The sequence below is a fragment of the Dreissena polymorpha genome, chromosome 15 (assembly GCF_020536995.1).
Source record: "Dreissena polymorpha isolate Duluth1 chromosome 15, UMN_Dpol_1.0, whole genome shotgun sequence".
Classification (NCBI taxonomy): domain Eukaryota; kingdom Metazoa; phylum Mollusca; class Bivalvia; order Myida; family Dreissenidae; genus Dreissena; species Dreissena polymorpha.
This window is the reverse complement of record NC_068369.1, coordinates 42,732,179-42,754,043: the sequence shown is the minus strand read 5'-3', so window position 1 is coordinate 42,754,043 and position 21,865 is coordinate 42,732,179. Positions and strand designations below refer to the sequence as shown.

Genomic DNA, 21,865 nt, shown 5'->3' with positions numbered 1-21,865 from the left:
CACAGCTTTCGCTCTTCAGTCTTCTTCTTCTGCTGCTCTGACTTCATCTTGCACCATTCTCCTCCTTTCCATGTTTCCAGCAGAGCTCCATAATGTTATCTTGGAGCTGCCTAGCCCCTGTCTGCCTACAGCTGTGATGCCGACAATGTCTTTTTGCTGGAGTCTTTTCTCGGCCTGTTCGACTGCTTGGCTTGCTGACCACTTTCTCCCTGTCCTAGTTTCAATCCCAGCATTTCGAATTGAACTGTCCTGCGATTGCTTGAGCGTCACTACCAGTCGTGTCTTTGCAACTTTGAACTCCTCCACTAGTGATGATAGCGGGAGTTGTAGCTGGATCGATCGCCCATACAATCCGATGCTGGTAAAGCTTGGTGGTATTCCCAGCCATCGGCGCAGGTGTTTGCTGATCTTTCTCTCCAAGCATTCGACAGAGGATGTCGGTATTTCATATAGCATAAGGGGCAACATCAGTCTGGGGAGAAGTGCATTCTGGAAGAGCCATGCCTTGAACTTTCCTGGTAAAGCGGATTTGTCAATTTGTTTCAGCCCTTCCTGGAGCTGTGATCTGATGCGCTCTACGTTTGCTTTGTCACTAAGGCTCGAATCAAACCACTTGCCCAGGCACTTTATGGGATTGTCCATAATTGATGGTATGTCTTCCCCTTGGACTTGAAGGGTGAACCGTTTTGTGACTGATCCGCGCTTGATGACCAGACTTCTGGACTTCTTGGGTTTGAAATTCATTCTAGCCCAGGTGGCTGCCTCCTCCAATACTTTCAGTACCCATCTTGCTTGTATGTGTGTCTGTGTTGTCACTGTTAGATCGTCCATGAAGCCTCTGTTTGTTGGCAGGTGTAACCCTGTAGATGTCTTAGGCCCGCGGGTTTCTTTGTTTGCAGGGTTGATTATGAGGTTCATGCCCATCACAAACAGGACAACTGAGATGGTACACCCGGTCACTATTCCCTTCTCCAGTCTCTGCCAAGCTGTCATCTTCTCGCCAACCATGAAGCGCAGTTTCATTCCACTGAAGTACGCATTGATCATCCCTTGAATGTGTTCAGGGATATGGTAGTACTGGAGGGCTGATTCGATGAGCTTATGTGGAATAGATCCGTAGGCGTTTGCAAGGTCTAGCCATACTACAGTCAGGTCTGATTTGTTCACCTTTGCTTCTCTAATGAGCTGGCTGATTGCACTGGTATGCTCAACACACCCTGAGAAACCTGGCACTCCACCCTTCTGGACTGTCGTATCAATGTACCCATTTGTAGTAAGGTAGGTTGTCAGTCTTCTGGATAAGATGGCGTAGAATATCTTGCCTTCCACGTTTAGCAAAGATATTGTTCTGAACTGGCTGATGTGTTTGGAGTTCTTCTCCTTTGGAGTAAATATACCTTCGGCATGTAGCCACTCATCAGGTATTATCCCCTTCCTCCAGATCACCTTAAGTAGGTTCCACAGTCTACGTAGCAGGAGAGGGCACATCTTGTAGACCTTGTATGGTATCTTGTTTGGTCCTGGGGCTGATCCCATTCTCGCTTTCCTCACAACTTCTTTCACCTCTAAGAGCGAGGGCTCTTTACATTCCAGTATAAATTTACTAGACATCCCTAAGTTTGGATATAAATTGATCCAATTCAGAAGGATGGGAGAGTCCACAAGGCATATATAGGTTAAGGCATGTGAAAACCTACCACTCGGAGGTCGATAAGCGCACAATTAAATTTGTAAATTCTTTTCTTTTTCATCATGTGCTGGTGTTATTAATAACAAGCTACATTAACTTAAAAATATTAATCTCAAGACAAACGAAGCATTATGTATTTGTAAAGGGACTTTTCCACATATAAAGAAAAACTGTCATTAAATATATTTACTGAAAAATATGTACTGTTTGAGAAGTCTTAACGTACTGTTATACATGTAGTAAGAAAAAAGTTGAATAAAAATATAGCATTCCTAGTGATTCGAATCCTCAACGTGTACAGCAAAAGCTTCCACTGCGGCAGGTAGGCTTTCATATTTGGCGGCAAAACATTAACTGTACATTATGACTTGAGGAAAAACCTTAACAAACGTTTTATTATTTTACCGATTTCAAATGATGACCATCGAACCAAAACAATTTAACATTTTCTTCGTCCGAATAGTTATTTTTCTTGTTTAAACATAATGCATACATTCGTTGTCTAATCTATTACAATTGTTTTGAAAATACTCATTTAACCAAACTGTGAACAAGACCCTTAACAAATCCCTACTCGGTTATCATATACGACAATATCAGGTTCTACCCCGCAAAATGCCGTGGCATGCGCCTTGTACAATTGCTGGTTGCCTTGCATAAGCCAGCGACGACCTTTTGTGAATAACGAATATGTATCCCTTCAAGTGCAACATTATTAGTATCAAATTAATTTCTGATGTAACATTCTCATTTTAAAAGTGTTTAATTCAATAAAACTGGTTATCGAACTGTGTGAGTTATAAGGCCGTTTATGCTTTAAATTAAACCGACATACCTGTAAGCAAAATTTAAGCCAATTAAAATGATATCAATCTTCAGCATTAGCATAAATTTATCTTGCTATCTCTAACAAAATCTTGAACATTACTTTTAACTCTTACACGAGCAAGACGTTTTTTCATAAGTTAATAAGCCTGAAATGAGATGCGACCGTATTATACTTTCTGTGTAATTAAATGATAAAGCATATCTGTTTAATCGGTTTTTAAGTAGCGCTTACTCGCTATTTAGTTTCATATAAATTTGATACGACGAAAACTTTACAATGTTGCAAATTATAAACTGTCTGAACCTTGCACGCGATCATAAAAGAAAACATTGGCTGCCATCTCCACGAGATCCTATCGTAAGGTGTCATGTTTGGTTGGGTGTCCGGTAGATATGGCATATCCGACTGTCATGTTTGGTTGGGTGTCCGGTAGATATGGCATATCTGACTGTCATGTTTGGTTGGGTGTCCGGTAGATATGGCATATCCGACTTTCTATGCGGCCCCGCGGTCATTATTAATCAAAATCGATAAGATTTAGAATTACATTAAATAAGAACTCTGCTGTTGTTGTGTTGTATAATGTGTTAATATTTTTAATATACAAATTACTATGTTATATAAATCCTTTGCAACTCTTTTAAACAATCATATGTTTTCGTGTTGATAAATTATCGTCTTTTTTCGAATTTAAACGAATATGAGTCATTTTGCCTTTATTTATACGTACATTTAGGGTATTCAGTAAAATATGCGCATACCGGATTACGAAATTGTTTAAAAAATTTATTTAGATTTGAAATTCTCCAGTTGTCCCCGTTTGGAAAATAGTTTTAGATAATCGGCAATTAGACCCTCGGTCAGCTGCTGGAGCGTTCACGTCGCAACCGTGGCGAGTGTCACCCGTGGATGATTCTCTTGAAGCTTTTTCGGAAGAATATCAAAGCAGGTTGCTAACGGTCCATAGGTGGTTTCACTACATTCTCTGAAGAGGGTAGGAAAGGAGAACTTCTGCGGGCGGCTCTGCGAATCCAGCGAGTACTGTCATCCCTCGAGTCGGACGTCCTTTCCTTTATGACAATACATGTCACGAGTGGAAACATGCCGGCCTCATTTTCCTGTATTTTAATACACTGAAGTAAAGCACGCTGGCTAGATATGCGTTAGAAATGCTCGTATGGTATTTGCTCTTTATGTTTCCGTGTAAAGGTTTTAATGTGTGTTAGTGTATATTCGTTGCTGTTAGTATGTGAATTTTAGCGTGTTATTGCGTTTTGTAAGTGGGTTAGTAGTGTTTTCACTGTTCGTAGGCGCGTGTTTGCGCTTTGTATGTATGCTCGTATATTTTTTTCTTTGCCTTTTGTTAGAGTGTTCAGACAATCATATTCTCTCTGCAATGTATGACCATTCGAACGTTTCTCTCTCTGCAATGTATGAGCGTTTGTACGTTTTTCTCTGTGCAATGTATGAACGTACGCACGTTTTTCTCTGTGCAATGTATGAACGTACGTATGTTTTTCTCTGTGAAATGAATGAACGTACGTACGCTTTTCTATGTGCAATTTATGAACGTACGCATGTTTTTCTCTGTGCAATGTATGAACGTTCGTACGTTTTTCTCTGTGCAATGTATGAACGCATGTTTTTTCTGTGCAATGTATGAACGTACATACGTTTTTCTCTGTGCAATGTATGAACGTACGCATGCTTTTCTCTGTGCAATGAATGAACGTACGAACGTTTTTCACTGTGCAATGTTTGAATTTACGTACTTTTTTCTCTGTGCAATGTATAAATATACGCATGTTTTTCTCTCTGCAATGTATGAACGTACGTACGTTTTTCTCGGTGCAATGTTCGAACGTACGCACGTTTTTTTCTCTGTGAAATGAATAAGCGTGTGCACGTGTTTCTTTGTGCTATGATTGGACCGTAAGTACATGTTTCTTTACGCTGTGTGTGTGTTCAATAACCAAATCCATAAAACCATAAGGGTTTATGGTTAATACGTCATGTATATTTGAATGATGTCAAACGCTTGCAGATGTTTTAGCTGCGTTAAACATCTTTTGATATCTTATGATATGTTTTCGTCTTTCTGACACAGTTTATAAGGCTCACTTGGTCATTGTCGGCTCGGATACTGCTTTAATGTACCCCGGGTACTCTTACTCATACTTAAATGTACCCCGGGTACGGAAAATATACAAACAAGTACCCGTCCAATTTAGACTGTATCCGAGTTTTATTCCGGCCAAAATCCGATGTCGTAATACGCGAAATACGAAACACAATTCTCTTTGAAAAAAAAACCCTTCATCAACATGCTTTTTGAGCAAAAGTTTATACAAAATATAGAGCCATTTTACAGAATATTGACATAAATATAAACAACCTTATTTGAAAAAATAGACGACAACGACCTATTTTGCGTAAAAATGCCCGGGAACGTTTTTTTCATTCATTTATTTCATATTTTAACAATTTGTAAAACATGGTACATAAAGCATATATTACACATAAAATAAGTTTTATCTGCTGATGGCATAAGACATAGCAAACCAATAAATCAAAATAGCATCATAGTTGATAAATCAAGCAAAAAAAGATACAGGTTTATAAATATTCAATAAATTATATAACTTAATCTAAAAATTTGAGATAATAAAAGACTAATAGTGTTATTGGTATATACATGTTAAACATTAAAATTCAAGAATAGCTCAAAAAAACAAAAAAGGAAGTAAATCCTTATTTCCATTGTGGTCCTTAATACATTGTAGTTGACCTAGAAACAACAACTAATTAAAACTAGAAAAAAAACACACTCAAATAGCAGCAAGCAGATGGGTGTTGCCGTTGTACTTGAAACTGAGAAGGCTCTTAGCCTGTCTTATGTATTGTGGCATTTCATTCCAGAGAAAACAACCTTGATATGCAAATGACCGTTTGCCAAAACCTTTAACCTTGGGCAAACACAATCTTCCAGCGTCTATGAATGAATCATTGAAAGCACCAACTGACACTCTTAACCTAGTGGGATAGTTATGAACTGAACTAAGTGGAATAAAATGCTCATTAAGGTAACCTGGTGATCTACCACTGTAGATTTTAAACATTTGGCACAACATGAATTCATCAACTCTTTTAGAGACTGGTAACCAGTTTAGCTTGACAAAATGACTTTGATCTATATGAGCCCTAGCTTCAAGATCCAACACAAACCTGATCATTCTGTTCTGGGTGACCTGTAATTTATTCCTAAGTTCCTGAGTCAATCTGTTATACCAAATTGAACAAGCATAATCAAAATGACACTATTTCAGTATTTTTCTCGTACCCGGGGTACATTTAGGTATTCTTAAGAGTACCCGGGGTACATATAAGAAGTACCCGAGCCGACAATCACTAATAGATCGTTAATAAGATTATTATCAGAATTATTTATCAGAAACAAATACTTAGGTTAGCATAAATGCTTTTAATAATTTTGCAATTCTGGAAACATTAGTCGTCTGCTACATAGTTTCTTAGATCTGCAAGCATCTGCATCAAACCGATTCAGCACTGAGGCGGTGTCTATCGTGTACTTTTTCATATATGAATTGACCAGTCGCCAACTCCGCCCACATTTTGTCGATCAGCCAATCAGATATCGATTTTTCACACACCCCTCAGCAACGCTTATCTGGCCGCCATTTTGTCCGACAAACAAAGCGTTTTGTACATATGGAATGGACGTAATTTTTAAGAGTTTACACAGATTTTATATCAAATGCATGATCATTACTGTTCGATCATTATTCAAAATTGTAGGTGCTATACATACTTTATGAAAGGTTATTATTTTATCTTTATTTCTTGAACATATGAACGAGTAATGAGAAAACAAACACAATAAATAGTTTAACCACACCAGGTATGTTCTATAAAACGTGTTATACCGTTTGATGCACAATATTATTAAGCAGTTTGGGCAACATAATAATTACCACACGTGCTTATTAATCTCAGCGTAATTGTCGATGATTAATAAATAACAGTATGTTGCGTGGATATCAGAATGAAGGAACATTAAGGCATTGTTAGGTACTGTACACAAGAAAAGAAAACTATTTAATTACTTAAATGATTTCCAATTATATATTTATTTTCTGTGGATCATAAACAAGGGAAATCATTATAAATTGTTAACTTAAATATTGTTTTAACTAAAGTAAAAACAACAAAAAGGTGATTTCAACGCGGCTTAGCCAGCGACTTCAAGTGTAAAATGTACGGCTTATAATACAACAACAACATTTCTAATACAACATATATTGAAACGGGGAGAAATGTGAAAATTGCAATTGTTATAGATAAGCAAATGAATAATATGCTAAATGTATTCAATTCGAATGTTCGTGAACAGCACCGTAATACCAACATTTCAATTTTTGATAGTGAAATGTAACAGGTTCGCATTAAACATAAATGGAATAAAATGCATATTAGACTATCTGTTAATGAAACCACGAAATTAGGCCTGTATTAAATTATGGTTACAATCAAAATTTAATTTATATCCAAATAAAAAAAAATCGGTGTCTTTTAAAAAAAAAACACACAATAAAACAAAGATCTAAACATTTTAATAAACAAAAAACCCATCATGATATGGATATGTCATTTGCATTTAATAAAAATATTTTCAAAATTATATATGAATAGAAATTATCTCAGGTTGCTAACAAATGGGTCTCAATTAAAAGAAAACTCCACAGTCGCGTACAGTTATCTTACCCGTATAATATGGACACCGGATGTCATTAGAATTGTTAATTTAATTTAGACTACGAGGTGTCTTTCTGTTGACTATTTTGTAGTAATTAAACTTTCAAAAGATTTGTAGGTCAGTGTATTCAAACACTATTTGCTATATCAGTCCACAGGCGGTTAGCGTGTGGCTATTATATTAATTAGTGAAAACACCATTTTGAAAGATAAATAATCAAATTTCTAACGAAAAATTAACTTTTCTGAAAAATATTTTTTTTCATTATCAAATATATATGTTTATATATATGAAAGACTCGAGTTACTCGAGTGACTTCTAGAAAGAGCTCGAAAACAGGAACCTATATTAAACATTCAACATTTACATAAAAGGTTTCATGATAGCACGATGTTTTGATTTACGTTGCAAACCCCACAGAACCAATTACAAGAGTAACGTTTGATATATCTACCAGCAGGTGTTTGAAACAAGTAACACGAAACCTGGGGTCGCCAACATGATTGGCAGCTTGTTACTTTATCTTTAAAGGGGCCTTTTCACGTTTTGGTAAATTGAGAAAAATATTTTTAAAAAATTGGTTTCAGATTCGCAATTTTTCGTTATAGTTATGATACTTGTGAGGAAACAGTAATACTGAACATTGACCATGCTCTAAAATAAACATAATATGCATCTTTTGACGAATTAAAAACCTGAAAATTATAAAGCGTTGCAACGCGAAACGAGTAAATAATTTGGAGAGTTCTGTTGTTGTATTTTATGATTCTACGAGGATTGCTTATACATGTATACAGTATACAATACATCTCGCATTATATCAGCACGGATTACCGAGTGGTCTAAGCGATATACTTTTACTCCAAGGTTCAGGGGTTCGAGCGCAGTTTAGGGTTACATTTCTTTCTTTAATTTTAAATTGTATTAATGTTGTGTGTTTTTACTCGAGCATTTTAGATCAAATGTTTACATTTATCAATATAAAGCATTTTATGACAAACTTCAATACATGCCAAAATCATGAAAAGTTCCCTTTACATTAAATTACATCAAACATCGACATTGGTCGAGATTCTCTATTCACTCCGTTGCAGCATACGATGCTTATTACGGCAAGTGTTTCTCGGAACTTTGCTACATAAAGACATTTTGATACATCTACGTTTTTGTCTGTTTAAATAAAAGCTACCCAAATTCGTAACATATCAGTAGAGTTAGAACGATAAATAATGTGAATGAATTCTTCAGTTTATGCACTAGTAAAACTATACCCCTGTGTCCACATTTACTTAGCTGTTCGCAAACAGTAGTTTTATCCGAACGCTATAACGATCCGTCACATAAATACTAATAGGATTCATCGGAAAATCGTCCAACGTTTTGATAGAATCACTTATTATGAATAAGTATGAGACTCGTACTCAGAGTATTATGAACAACAAGCATCTAACAACGGTAAACCAACCGTCAGAAAGACTAACGTTGGCTCTCCGGACGGAACCGTAGTTGATTCAAGCGTTTCTCACGTGAGCGCCCTCAGTTCAATGCCGACTCCCGGCGCATGCGTTTGGTCGGTAGGCATTATACTGGACAGATGAGGTTTAAGTCGGACTTTCCGACCTCACTCGAACCCCCTTACAGCACAAGGTCACACAGAACTGTAATACATATTATTGAACAATAAATAGCTGGATATTGCAGCTATAACTAAAATTCCCCGAATTCGTCTTTTGTCGGAGGTTTTCTTTTGAAGTCCGCTTCTGCCCCCCCCCCCCCCCCGGCATAAGACCAGCACAAATATTTAACCTCTTTCAGTGAATTCTTGATATCTTAAACCTCACCCCAGGAAACCCGATAACTTGTGAGCAGTGTAATACCATTGGAGCAGTGCTAGTTATTTTTGCATGAACTAACATAGGGTAAGTAGATTGGAAAAAATGAAATTTTCAAAGTCCAATTTCAAACAACTGTGTATTAGCATTGATAACAAGGTATTGACATACATGTAGAAAAAATCCTGACAAATTTTCTTAACAAGAGGGCCTGAAAGACCCAAAGTCGCTCACCTGAGATTCAAAGGAACTGACCTGTTCTGTGCAGCCCAAGATGCCATTAGAACAATATGTTCTTACCAACTTTCATGACTAGTGGACACCCTGGCAGCCACGTTTTTCAACAGATCAGAACCATTTTCATACACATCCAAGATATCATTTAAACAAATATACTGACACAGTTTTATGAAGATTCATAAGTCCATATAAGGAAAAATGCCCCGCCAACTGGTGGCCATGTTTTTCAAGCAACTGGAACCACTTTCGAACTTGTCCATAATATCATTGGGACAAATCTTCTGACAAAGTTTCATGATGATCGTACAATAAATATGGCTTCTAGAGTGTTAACAAGGTTAAAATTTAGCTATATAAGGAAAAATGCCACGCCCCCTTGGCGGCCATGTTTTTCCACCAACCGGAACCATTTTCAAACTCATCCAAGATGTCATTGGGACAAATCATCAGACCAAGTTTCATGATGATCGGACAATAAATGTGGCCTCTAGAGTGTTAACAAGGTTTTACTAAAGCATGATATATAGCCATATTAGGAAAAATGCCCCGCCCCTGGTGGCCATGTTTTTTTAAGCAGCAACCGAAACCATTTTCGAACTCATCCAAGATATCAGTAAGACAAATCTTCTGACCAAGTTTCATGAAGATCGGAAAATAAATGTGGCCTCTAGAGTGTTAACAAGGTTTTACTATAGCCATATAAGGAAAAATGCCCCGCCCCCTGGCAGCCATATTTTTCAACCAACCAGCATCATTTTTAACTCATCCAAGATATTATTGGGGTGAATCTTTTGACCAAGTTTCATGAAGATCGGACAATAAATGTGGCCTCTAGAGTGTTAACAAGATTTTACTATAGTCATATATAGCCATATAAGGAAAAATGCCCCGCCCCTTGGCAGCCATGTTTTCAAGCAAACGTAACCATTTTCGAACTCATTCAAGATATCATTGAGACGAATGTTCTGACCAAATTTCATGAAGATTGGAAATAAATGTGGCCTCTAGAGTGTTCACAAGGTTTTACTATAGCCATATATAGCCATATAAGGATAAATGCCCCGCCCCTTGGCAGCCATGTTTTTCAAGCAAACTTAACCATTTTCGAACTAATCCAAGATATTATTGAGGCCAATCTTCCGATCGAATTTCATGAAGATTGGACAATAAATGTGGCCTCTAGAGTGTTAGCAAGGTTTTACTATAGCCATATAAGGAAAACTGCCCCGCCTCCTGGCGGCCATGTTTTTTTCACCGATCTGGACCATTTTCGAACTCGTCCGAGATATCAATGAAACCAATGTTTTGACCAAGTTTCATGATGATTGGGCAAACATTGTGACTTCTAGAGTGTTCACAAGGTTTCTCTATAGCCATATAAGGAATACTGCCCCGCCCCCTAGCGGCCATGTTTTTCAACCACCGGAACAATTTTTGATCTCAACCAACATATCATTTAGACAAACATTTTGACAAAGTTACATGAAGATTGGGCATCAAATGTGACTGACTAATGGGGTTATTTACCCTCGGGACTTCGGTTAAAAACCATTGCCCGAGCACACTGCTTAACATAGACCTCTGCATAAAAAAAGCCGAAAACGGCCATAAAATGGACAGCCCGATTTTACTGGGCTGTACCATTGGTATAAATATAAAACTTTGCAGTGTTGGTGCGGTGCCTTAATAAAAATCTATTGGTTTAAAAATATATAACCTTTATATGTAGCGTTAAAAAGACGCAGTGCTTTACAGTGGAATCAAATGTGACTTCTACAGTGTTCACAATGTTTTTTCTTTTTTTGACCTAGTGACCTAGTTTTTGACCCAGCATGACCCAGTTTGGAACTCAGTCGAGGTATCAATGGGACAAATGTCCTGACCAAATTTCATGAAGATCAGATATGTGGCCTCTAAAGTGATCACAAGGCAAAATGTTGACGACGGACGACATACGACGGACGACGCACGACGGTCAAAAAGCGATCACAAAAGCTCACAATAGGCACATTGTGCCCAGGTGAGCAAAAAATGAGCGTATTGTGGCTCCCTGAAGTAGAAGATCGGGCAAAATGGGCCATGTTCATGCTTTTAGGGGAGAAAAACTGCTTTAATTTGCAAGCCACTACAATAATTAAAGGATTTATACAAACTTACACATGTTTGCCATAACCTCTCAGCAGGGTTTCTCCAGAAAACTATTTCTTGTGGATAAATTTGCGTTTTTAATGACCATGTTGGGAAAACATGGATACCATCGGGAGAAAACCAGGAGACCTTATATGAACAGTGACTTTATAATTATTTTTGGTGACAAAATGCCTAATTTCCATACGTCTTAACGATTTAAGTACACATTATCATAAAACAAACTATAGTATATTGAATACAACCACGAATTGCTGCAAAGAATAACACAACGTTCCAACTAAATACACTTTTAATCAGTCTCCACATCTTAAAATATACAATACGTGACGTCCACACAGAACTGCTTTCTAAGAAGTCCGCATGAGCGGCATGACTGAGAGCTAAAAGGGTATCCTACAGGTTCTGATAACCTCATTATTAGACTGTACCTATCTTAATTAAGTTACGATATTGCATTTTGTCTCTACATTACTCCTTGTGTGTTTGTAATACTGTTCGTCGTGACTCTTCCAAGGTGATTTAACTAGACAAAGTTAATACAATTTGTCCACCTGTATATTTATGTTTTTGTAGTTTATTTTCAGGGACGCGTTTGGGCTGTTAATGCTAATCAGTGTATTCTGGCCTCGTCTTTGTCATGTTTCTTTTTCTTGTGGGTAAATCAGCATCTTTGCAAACATTTTGTAAATAATCACATTGCTTTTTCTGCAAAGGTAATTTGTGTATGTGTTTTATATTGACACGTATGGAAAATATATGCCATATACTTTCTATGTATTGTGTTTGTTATTGTATGTGTCAAGGAGAAGTTTTTGTATGTTCTCAAAGAAAAATTAGTTCTGTAACGTGTTTTCGCGACATTTGTTGCAGCATTGTCATTGTGTTGTGATGCAATTAAGGACATATCACTTTCTGGAATGGTCAGAAGTGGGTGGGGTGATTAACAATAATAATGCCGTATATTAGCATTCTATATTTGAACAATATGCCCAACTACAATAACATTTCCTTCATTAATACATGAACCAGTTCTAAATCATGTAAATGAAGAAAATAAGGACGACTCCAAAGAAGAAAGTGGTTTATTTCTTATATAAGGTGAACAATTAAATTGTTTACACCTAATAAAACTTAGGTATATGTAGAAGATTGAGAAGGTTGTGGACAAGCAGTTCCATCAGCTTCCCGACCAAGAACAGGCTCTTCTAGACCCTTGTAGTCTCCATCCTTCTGTACGGCTGTGAGACTTGGATGCTTCACACTGTCGCAGGATCAGAGCTTCAGATAAAATTTTTGTCAAATTCTTATTTACTCCCTATTTTAAAAATTAATTCTTATTTTACCCCCTATTTATAAAATTAATTCTTAACAATATATTGCCAAATAATGTTTTATTCATTGTTTTTGACACATCAACAATTCAACATTTTGGTTTATAGTCTTGGAAAAGTCTGGCTTTTCTTCTCCGTCTCTTGCTTTCCCATAATCGGAAAGCTTTGCAAGAGCTTATAAGTTCATCAATTATTGACGAAACCATGCTTTGGGTATTTGAATCTAATTGAAAGAATGCATGCAGCGTAGACTTTTGACACTGAAATGGCTTTTTTTGCCTTCCACGCTTCGATACACCGCGTCGGTCAACCATTTTGATTTTTTATGTAAAACCGTCACAGACACTTCGGCTTAGGTCATAATGGCCTTTTGGTCGCCGTAAAAGTCATATAAAAACTTATATTTAACATTTACAGACATTTTGAATAGGTATGCAGTATATGTCTTGTGTATAAAAATTACGATAAGTGTAATTAAAAGGTACAATGAACAATAATGACTCGCCTGCAATACTAGGAGAACAGAATCGAGACCGTTTGGCCTTTTGACCGTTCTTAGGTGTGGCTTTTCCTCACAGCAAATGATTGAGTGACATTGACTTAAAGTTGTAGTTTTAATTGAGCGCCTAGACGAGTCAGAACGGGGATGAAATGTTTACTGTATATAATTTGCTACTGGAAGTTTTATGCATGTGCGAAAATTTCCAATTCGTGTTTTATTTTGTCATTGCGTAACTTTACGCAAAGATTTTAAATCTAAATGAATTTTTAAGAATTTTAATACGTTTTTATGCCTTTACGCATGTTATCTAGAGCACTGCCCAGGATGCAGGCATTTGAACAAAAATGTGTACAAAGACTGCTCCGCATGTAGCACAAGACTTATGAGTACGTCTTAAACATGACTGCTACACTTGTTGGCCCTCAAGGGCCCCTAATGGCAACCATCAAACGAAGAAAGCTGGCATGGTTTGGACACGTCACCAGGCATGAATCTCAAGCAGCACATAAAAGACTGGAGGAGGATATCTGTATTGTTGTCCCTCATTTCTCCCCCTTAAAATATCCCTTTATATTTCCTTACCTTGTGCTATATAAATGTATAGTGAACAGGTCTAGTTAGTTCTATAAAACCTGTTCGTTAAACTTCTCTTGCTTAAAATGTTTTCTTGGAGACTGGGACTGACACCTAAGATTTAGTCATTAGTAAGCATTGTTTGTTAAAAAGTCATAAATCTCTTCATTGTACATTTCCAGTATAAATCATGGCTGTGAACATCACTGGGCTCATTGTGCTGGTTGTGTTCTACCTTATCATCCTCATTGTGGGTGTGTTGGCTGCAAGACGGAAAGGCCTTACTGGCCGGCCCACTCTCGAGTCATCCATCGTTGCTGACCGCAACATCAGCACCCTTGTGGGCATCTTCACCATGACAGGTTGGCCATTGTGATCAGGATTTGCAAGGGCTGGCATTTTTTTTTGGAGTTAGAATGGACTCCTAATTATCAAAATGGGAAATATAATAATCACCATCTTATCTTTTTGTAAAGGATTTGCATAGATTTGACAGGTCAATACATAAAAAAGTTTCTTATTTTAAACTTATTTCTTCCTTGCATTTCTTCATGTGTTTCTTATCATTTCAAGATGAGTAAGATTTAATGAACTAAGTCTGTTTAGAGTGCATTTGCTCACCTGTCCACAATGTGCCTATGGTGTAAAATTTGACCATGATAATGAATATTCATGAATTTAACCTAACAGAGAGATGCAGTTTAATAAAAGTGTTATATTTCTTTGTGTTTATATAACTAAGTAGATAGTATAAATTGTCTTTGATTTACAAAATGAGTTTATGAATATCAAATTCCCTGTTACTGATTTATTCCTTTGTTGGAAGGACTTCCCACATTCCTTAACCGACTTTTGAGTGTTTAATCGCCTTTTCATCACTGTGTGTCATGATTCATAAGCAATACAAATGTACGCTGTGAACAATTGAGAGGCCACTTTTTATGCTCCCGAAGGGTGGCATATAGTTTTTAACTGTCCGTCAGTCCGTCCGTCAGTCTGTCCATCCTTCCTAAACCTTTAACATTGGTCATAACTTTTGCAATATTGAAGATAGCAACTTGATATTTGGCATGCATGTGTATCTCATGGAGCTGCACAAAAGATCAAGGTCTTCCTTCAAGGTAAAAGGTTAAATATATGGCTTCAAAGCGACGCAAAAGGGGGCATTTTGTTTCTAACAAACACATCTCTTGTTTCAGCTACAACTGTTGGAGGTGGTTACATAAATGGAACTGCAGAATCCATAGCAACAGCAGGGCTAGTGTGGACACTGGCTCCACTGGGAATTTTCATCGGTCTTATAATAGGTGTGTTCTTCTTTATGTGACAAACTGGAATCTTATGTGCTTTTGTTTAATTGTTCATCAATCTAATTTTTTTGCTTATCTTTTCAAACATGAAAACCCAAGGTTATATAGTTGTCATTGCAACAATATATAGTGACTGGCTGTCAAAAAAGTTAGTTTTCATAAGAATTAATCAGGGACCTAAACATTTGTTTTTATAGGTCCCTGAATTAATGAATTAACTGATGACATAACATGTTCATGATATCACACATCAATACAAAGTTTATTTTCTTGATTTAATATCATACAGATGACAAAAGTGAACTAGCTGCATGTACTTATTGAATCTCAGTGCAACATTGGAGGTGGAACCAATGAAATGTTTCATAAGCTATTTATATGTGCGCAGTTTTGATAGCCTCATTTCTCACGTTTGCTTCAGGAGCATAGATAAAGTTTGTTCTAGCAATCAATTTTCTTGGACCAAGCATTTAACATGCATATTTCACATGCTGAAATTAGCATAAGAATTCTTTTCAAAGAAAGTTTACATTCCCAAATGCAGAATATTCTTGCCTCTTACATTTGACAAATCTCAATCTAGTGAAGGTTTTTTGAGATGTGGCAGCACTTCTGCAAACAGTATAACGATATAGCGATATACATTGAGTAGCCAGGTTTTTGTTTTCAAATTGGGGGCCGATATTTGCCCCCATTCTCAAATGAAAAACTTACATACATTTGTCCCAATGGGACCAACAATTCCCAGTTGAAGGTTTCCAAAACAGGAACTCTTTCAGATCACAACATTTAGTTTATCTCCTATCCTGCTCAGTGAGTTTAACTTCATAAATAGTACATTGAAAACACTTATTGCCAATTTTGACGCGTTTGTTAGGCAAACAACAACACTAAGTTCCCAATTTTATTGAAAACACAATGATTTTTCCCTATCCAATGAGACCCAGCCCTATTCCCAAAATGGTGGAAACAAAACGAAAGCCTGACCTGCATAGCCCTTTGCATGCTGGGAAATTTGTCGTCTGCTAATATGTTGTCTGCTGAATTTCTAAAACTAAGCATTTTCTTTGATTTTTTTTCAAAGAATACTATCAGAATAGCAAACAGTTTGGATCATGATGAGACGCCACGTTCCAAACTGTTTGCAAAGGCCTTCACAATTCGTTTCCAGCACTTAAAGAGATAGTGTACAGCAATATTATTGTCACAATACAGGTTCACACAATGTCATAAAAATCCTTCCATTGTGTGTCAAAATTCTAACCACAAAATGCATTTGAAGTTAACAGACTAAACAGTTTTATTAAAAAACAATCCCAATATCAAACTTGAATTGTATTAGTATAATAGGATATCATTGCATTTTATGGGATTCATCAGGATTTGGGTTGGCATATAATTCTTTTGAAAAGAAATTCATTTAGCTGAAGTGGTTCAAATGAAAATTATATCATTTTCTCTGCACTCTGCATAGGCTGATCTTGCATGGAACTTTTCACCTAAACTGGATTTTTGACAAGAAGATACTTCATTTTATCTAAAACAACCATATAAACAGAAAGTGTCGTCCCTGATCAGCCTGTGAAGACTTGCACAGGCTAATATGGGAAGGCACTTTACGCACATACATAAAGCCTCATTTTCTCAAAGAAAGGCTCCATATATGACTTTTACATTTGCATTAAGCCCCGTTTTCACAGAACGAGGCTCATTTGAACTGATCCCTGTTCATGACCCAGCGGCAGTGTTCATGACCCAGCGGCAGTGTTCATGACCCATCGGCAGTGTTCATGACCCAGTGGTAGTGTTCATGACCCAGCAGCAGTGTTCATGACCCAGAGGCAGTGTTCATGACCCAGTGACAGTGTTCATGACCCAGTGGCAGTGTTCATGACCCAGCGGCAGTGTTCATGACCCAGCGGCAGTGTTCATGACCCAGCGGCAGTGTTCATGACCCAGCGGCAGTGTTCATGACCCAGTGGCAGTCTTCTTGACCCAGTGGCAGTGTTCATGACCCAGTGGCAGTGTTCATGACCCAGCGGCAGTGTTCATGACCCAGCGGCAGTGTTCATGACCCAGCGGCAGTGTTCATGACCCAGCGGCAGTGTTCATGACCCAGCGGCAGTGTTCATGACCCAGCGGCAGTGTTCATGACCCAGCGGCAGTGTTCATGACCCAGCGGCAGTGTTCATGACACAGTGGCAGTGTTCATGACCCAGTGGCAGTGTTCATGACCCAGCGGCAGTGTTCATGACCCAGCGGCAGTGTTCATAACCCAGTGGCAGTGTTCATGACCCAGTGGCAGTGTTCATGACCCAGCGGCAGTGTTCATGACCCAGTGGCAGTGTTCATTACCCAGCGGCAGTGTTCATGACCCAGCGGCAGTGTTCATGACCCAGCGGCAGTGTTCATGACCCAGCGGCAGTTATTTTTTTAACCTTTTTGGTAATGGGGCCGGGTCCCTTTGCATTGGAAAAATTTGCGGTGTTTTGACTCAAATTGGGAAATTAGTGTTGTTGTTGTTTTGCTAAAAATGCTTCAAAATTGTGAATACAAGTGTTTTATATTCACAAAGGTTGAACTGATATTAATGGGAGTAGAACAAAATATTGAGATTTATAAAAAAAAAAAGTTTTTTTTTTTTTTTGGAAACCTCCCATTTGGAGTTTTTAGCTCCCGTTTAGTAAAGATAGATATTTTTCGTTTCGGAATGGGGCCCGATAACTGGACCCGATTTTGAATGAAAAGATCTCTGAGCGGTCTACTGTGTTCATGATTACATGTAATTACTTATTAAGAAGGTAAAAACTTATTAAAATGCGCAAATGTTTATTGTTTTGAAAAATGCATTTTTTATAGGCAATATGAAGAAATGTGATACACAAATACAAATACTAACGAAATGTGTTGTTGTGTTTGTAAGTACTTAAATGTGTCCAAATTATATAGATAAGAAATATATGTTGTAGCATATGTGTTGGCATATGGTTGCAGCCCTGGTTTATACACTGATATTGCACAATGTTTTATTTCCTTGACACTAAAGTCTACTGTTGGTTGTGGTTCCTTAGTGGATATAGTGTCTGTCGGCAATTGCATTATACTTAGAGTTTTGTTGTTAAAATTAAAAGAGGCGCAATCCAGGTTCAACATTTTTTGCTAATGTTTTTAATGTACAACTGACAATAAACAACAACAACAATAATGATTTATTGACGTCTTCAGAACATGAACGTTTTCTTTCTCTGCAAGGTCATACGACATTGCGCCAAATTCATGACGGTGTCCGCCAAGTGTTCAAGAGCGTTAAATGCCGACTCTGTGAGCATTCCTAAGGATTTTCTCTTCAGACAGCAAGTACTGGTTTTACCCAGGAAATGGAGTAGCAGGTGTCTGAAAACTGCTAAGGTTTTTGATGCTACAGAACGGGGAAAGATATGCTTTAAGTGTGTTGTATATTTGTACCAGGTGGTGTGGTGTACGCAGGTCCCATGCGTGAACACCGCTACATGACGATGCTGGACCCGTTCAATGAGAGGTTTGGTGGTGTTGTCGTGGTGCTGGTCTATATGGCCTCTCTCTGTGGAGACCTGTTCTGGACTGCCTCCATCCTCTCAGCTCTAGGTGAGTCATACCTTACTCCTTAGAATATAGTAAAAATCTAAATTTGTCACAGTTCCAGTGTGTTTTTTTCCTGTTCAAATCCGGGGCTGGTAATAGGCCCAATACACTATGAAAAAAAGTATATATTTTTCCCAAATTGGGACCTTAAAATACCCAATTGATGTTTGCGAATTTTTAGCTCACCTGATTGCTCGGGTGAGCTTTTGTGACCGGTCTTTGTCTGTCGTATGTCCGTCTGTCCACATTTGTTCTTAAACACTCAAGAGGCCACATTTATTGTCCGATCTTCATGAAACTTGGTCAGAAGCTTCGTCCCAATGAAATCTCGGTCGAGTTTGAAACTTGGTCGTGCTGGGTCAAAAACTAGGTCACTAGGTAAAAGAAAAAACACTGTAGAAGTCACATTTCATGCCCAATCTTCATGTAACTTTGTCAAAATGTGTTTCTTAATGATATGCTGGTTGGGTTCAAAAGTGGTTCTTGTCTGTTGAAAAACATGGCTGCCAGTGGGCGGGGCAGTTTTCCTTATTTGGCTATAGAGATACCTTGTAAACACTCTAGAGGCCACATTTTTTGTCCGATCTTCATGACATTTGGTCTGAAGATTTGTCCTAATGATATCTCAATGGAGTTGGAAACTGGGACATGCTGGGTCAAAAACTAGGTCACTAGGTCAAAAAAAAGAAAAACCTTGTAAACACTGTAGAAGTCACATTTCATGCCCAACTTTTATGTAACTTTGTCAAAATGTTTGTCTTAACCCTTAACCACTTAGATACGTATTTTGACGCATTTGTAGTCCCTTAGAAAGTCACATTTAATTTACAGTTACCCGCAGGCTGTTCTGGTTTTATGCTGGTTGCAAAAGCCATTTTCACTTTGCATTTGAGTGGCAAAGGGTTAATGATATGTTGGTTGAGTTCAAAAGTGGTTCTGGTCCATTGAAAAACATGGTCGCCAGTGGGCGGGGCAGTTTTCCTTATTTGGCTATAGAGAAACCTTGTAAACACACTAGAAGTCACAATTTTTGTTCAATCATCATGAAAGTTGGACAAAACATTGGTTTTATTGATATCTCGAACGAGTTTGAAAATGGTCCAGATCGGTGAAAAACATGGCCGCCAGTGGGCGGGGCATTTTTCTCTATATGTAAATAGTGAAAACATGTGAAGACTCTAGAAGTAACATTTTTGGCCCAATTATCATGAAATTCGGTCAGTTGAATAACATGGCTGCAGGGGGGGGGGGGGGGGGGGGGTCCAGATCGGTAAAAAAATCTAACCAACGCCCCTGGGGGGGGGGCAGTTTTTCTTATGTGGCTAGAGAGAAACCTTGTAATGGAACACTATAGAAGTCTCATTTTTTGCCTAATCATCGTGAAACTTAGTCAATACATTGGTTTTATTGATTTCTCGAACATGTTGGAAAATGGCTCATGTGAAACACACTTTTTAGCTCACCTGATTGCTCAGGTGAGGTTTTAGAATTGGTCTTTGTTCGCTGTCCGTTCGTCCACATTTGGTTTGTAAATACTCTAGCATTCACACTTCTCAAGCATTCTTTATGAAATTTGCTGAAAGATCTCAGTCAAGTTTGATAATGAGCAAAATCACATAATAAATGCCATAATTATTGCCCTTAGATTGTCCAAATTTTCATAATATTATACAAAATCCTTGTAAACACTCTAGAGGTCACAATTTTGTTTCAGATTTTATGAATCTTGGTCAAAATATTTATTTTTTAAGCAAAGTTTGATGTTTGGTAAGGGGGGTCAACTCAAAATATAGGTCACCAGGTAAAATCTTACAAAAAACAAAAACACTCCATACGCAGTGTTTTGGTTCAATAATGATGAAACTTGACCAGGATGTTTGTCTGGACAATATCTAGGTCAAGATTGACGTTTGGTTAAGATTAAATGAACCTACTCCTCTCAGTTGAGCGAACTAGGGACATCTTGGCCCTCTTGTTTTAATTATTTTTTGTTTAGATCTCAACATTTAGATCCTCTCTGATCCAGCTCTTTCAGTTGCACCATAGTAAATATAATATTGAAAACAATTTTATTGTCAATTTTTAAGCATTTGTTAGCAATACAACAACAACACTAGTTTCCCAATTTTTGAAAAATCCGCGTTTTTTCCTTATCCAAAGGGAGCCAGCCTAATTCTCAAAATGCTGAAAAAAAACACTGAGGTCATATCAAATCTGTGTCATACAGAGGAAAAACAGAGATAAAGGCCACAGTTATTACACAAACATTACACAATTGGCACTTCTTTTTTTCCCTACATGTCTCAGGTTAGCTACCTAGGGCCTTTAGGCCTCTTGTAATATAAATAACAAAGGGATGAACTCAATAATTAAGTTTAAGGCTTTGGAGATAGTGAAGATTTTGTATTTCTATTATTAATTAAAAAAAATGTTTTTCTTGCATTCAAGAATGTCTATGCTTTTACAGAATTTCTATATGTTATGTCTTAACAGGAACCAGTCTCAGTGTGATTGTTAACCTTGACCTCACCGTTGCCATAGTGACCTCGGCAGGGGTCACAGTGTTCTACACAATGATTGGTCAGATGATAAGTGTAGCCTATACAGATGTGGTACAGCTCATCTTCATCGTGTTCGGACTGGTAAGCTGGGTACCAGACAATGGACTGGTTAGCTGGGCACCAGACAATGGACTAAAAGCTGGGCATCAAACAATGGACCAGACAATAGACTGGTAGGCTGGGCACCTGACAATTGACTGGTAAGCTGTGCAACAGACAATTGGCTGGTAAGCTGGACACCAGATAATGCACTGGTAAGCTGGGCACTTCACAATGGACTGGTAAGCTGGGTACCAGACAATGGACTGGTAAGCCGGGCACTTCACAATGGTCTGGTAAGCTGTGCAACAGACAATGGACTGGTAACAGGGCACCAGATAATGGACTGGTAAGCTGGGCACCAGTTAATGGACTGGTAAGCTGGGCACCAGACAATGGACTGTTAAGCTGG

The 21,865-nt window shown here is 37.8% G+C and overlaps 2 protein-coding genes across 2 annotated transcripts in view; one reads left to right on the top strand and one right to left on the bottom strand.

The window, feature by feature from the left end:
• Positions 1-15: 15 nt before the first annotated feature.
• On the bottom strand, positions 16-1,536 carry LOC127859712 (uncharacterized). Its single transcript, XM_052397221.1, has one exon. It carries the CDS (start codon positions 1,534-1,536, stop codon positions 16-18), a length of 1,521 nt encoding a protein of 506 aa, XP_052253181.1.
• A 10,638-nt stretch (positions 1,537-12,174) lies between these two features.
• Positions 12,175-21,865, top strand: part of LOC127859283 (high-affinity choline transporter 1-like) — a 31,585-nt gene continuing 21,894 nt past the window's right edge. The window contains exons 1-5 of the mRNA XM_052396528.1: positions 12,175-12,229; positions 14,105-14,284; positions 15,122-15,229; positions 18,701-18,856; positions 21,347-21,495. Coding sequence (XP_052252488.1) covers positions 14,113-14,284; positions 15,122-15,229; positions 18,701-18,856; positions 21,347-21,495 — 585 coding nt within the window. The 5' untranslated portion in view covers positions 12,175-12,229; positions 14,105-14,112. The remainder of the gene's footprint in view (positions 12,230-14,104; positions 14,285-15,121; positions 15,230-18,700; positions 18,857-21,346; positions 21,496-21,865) is intronic.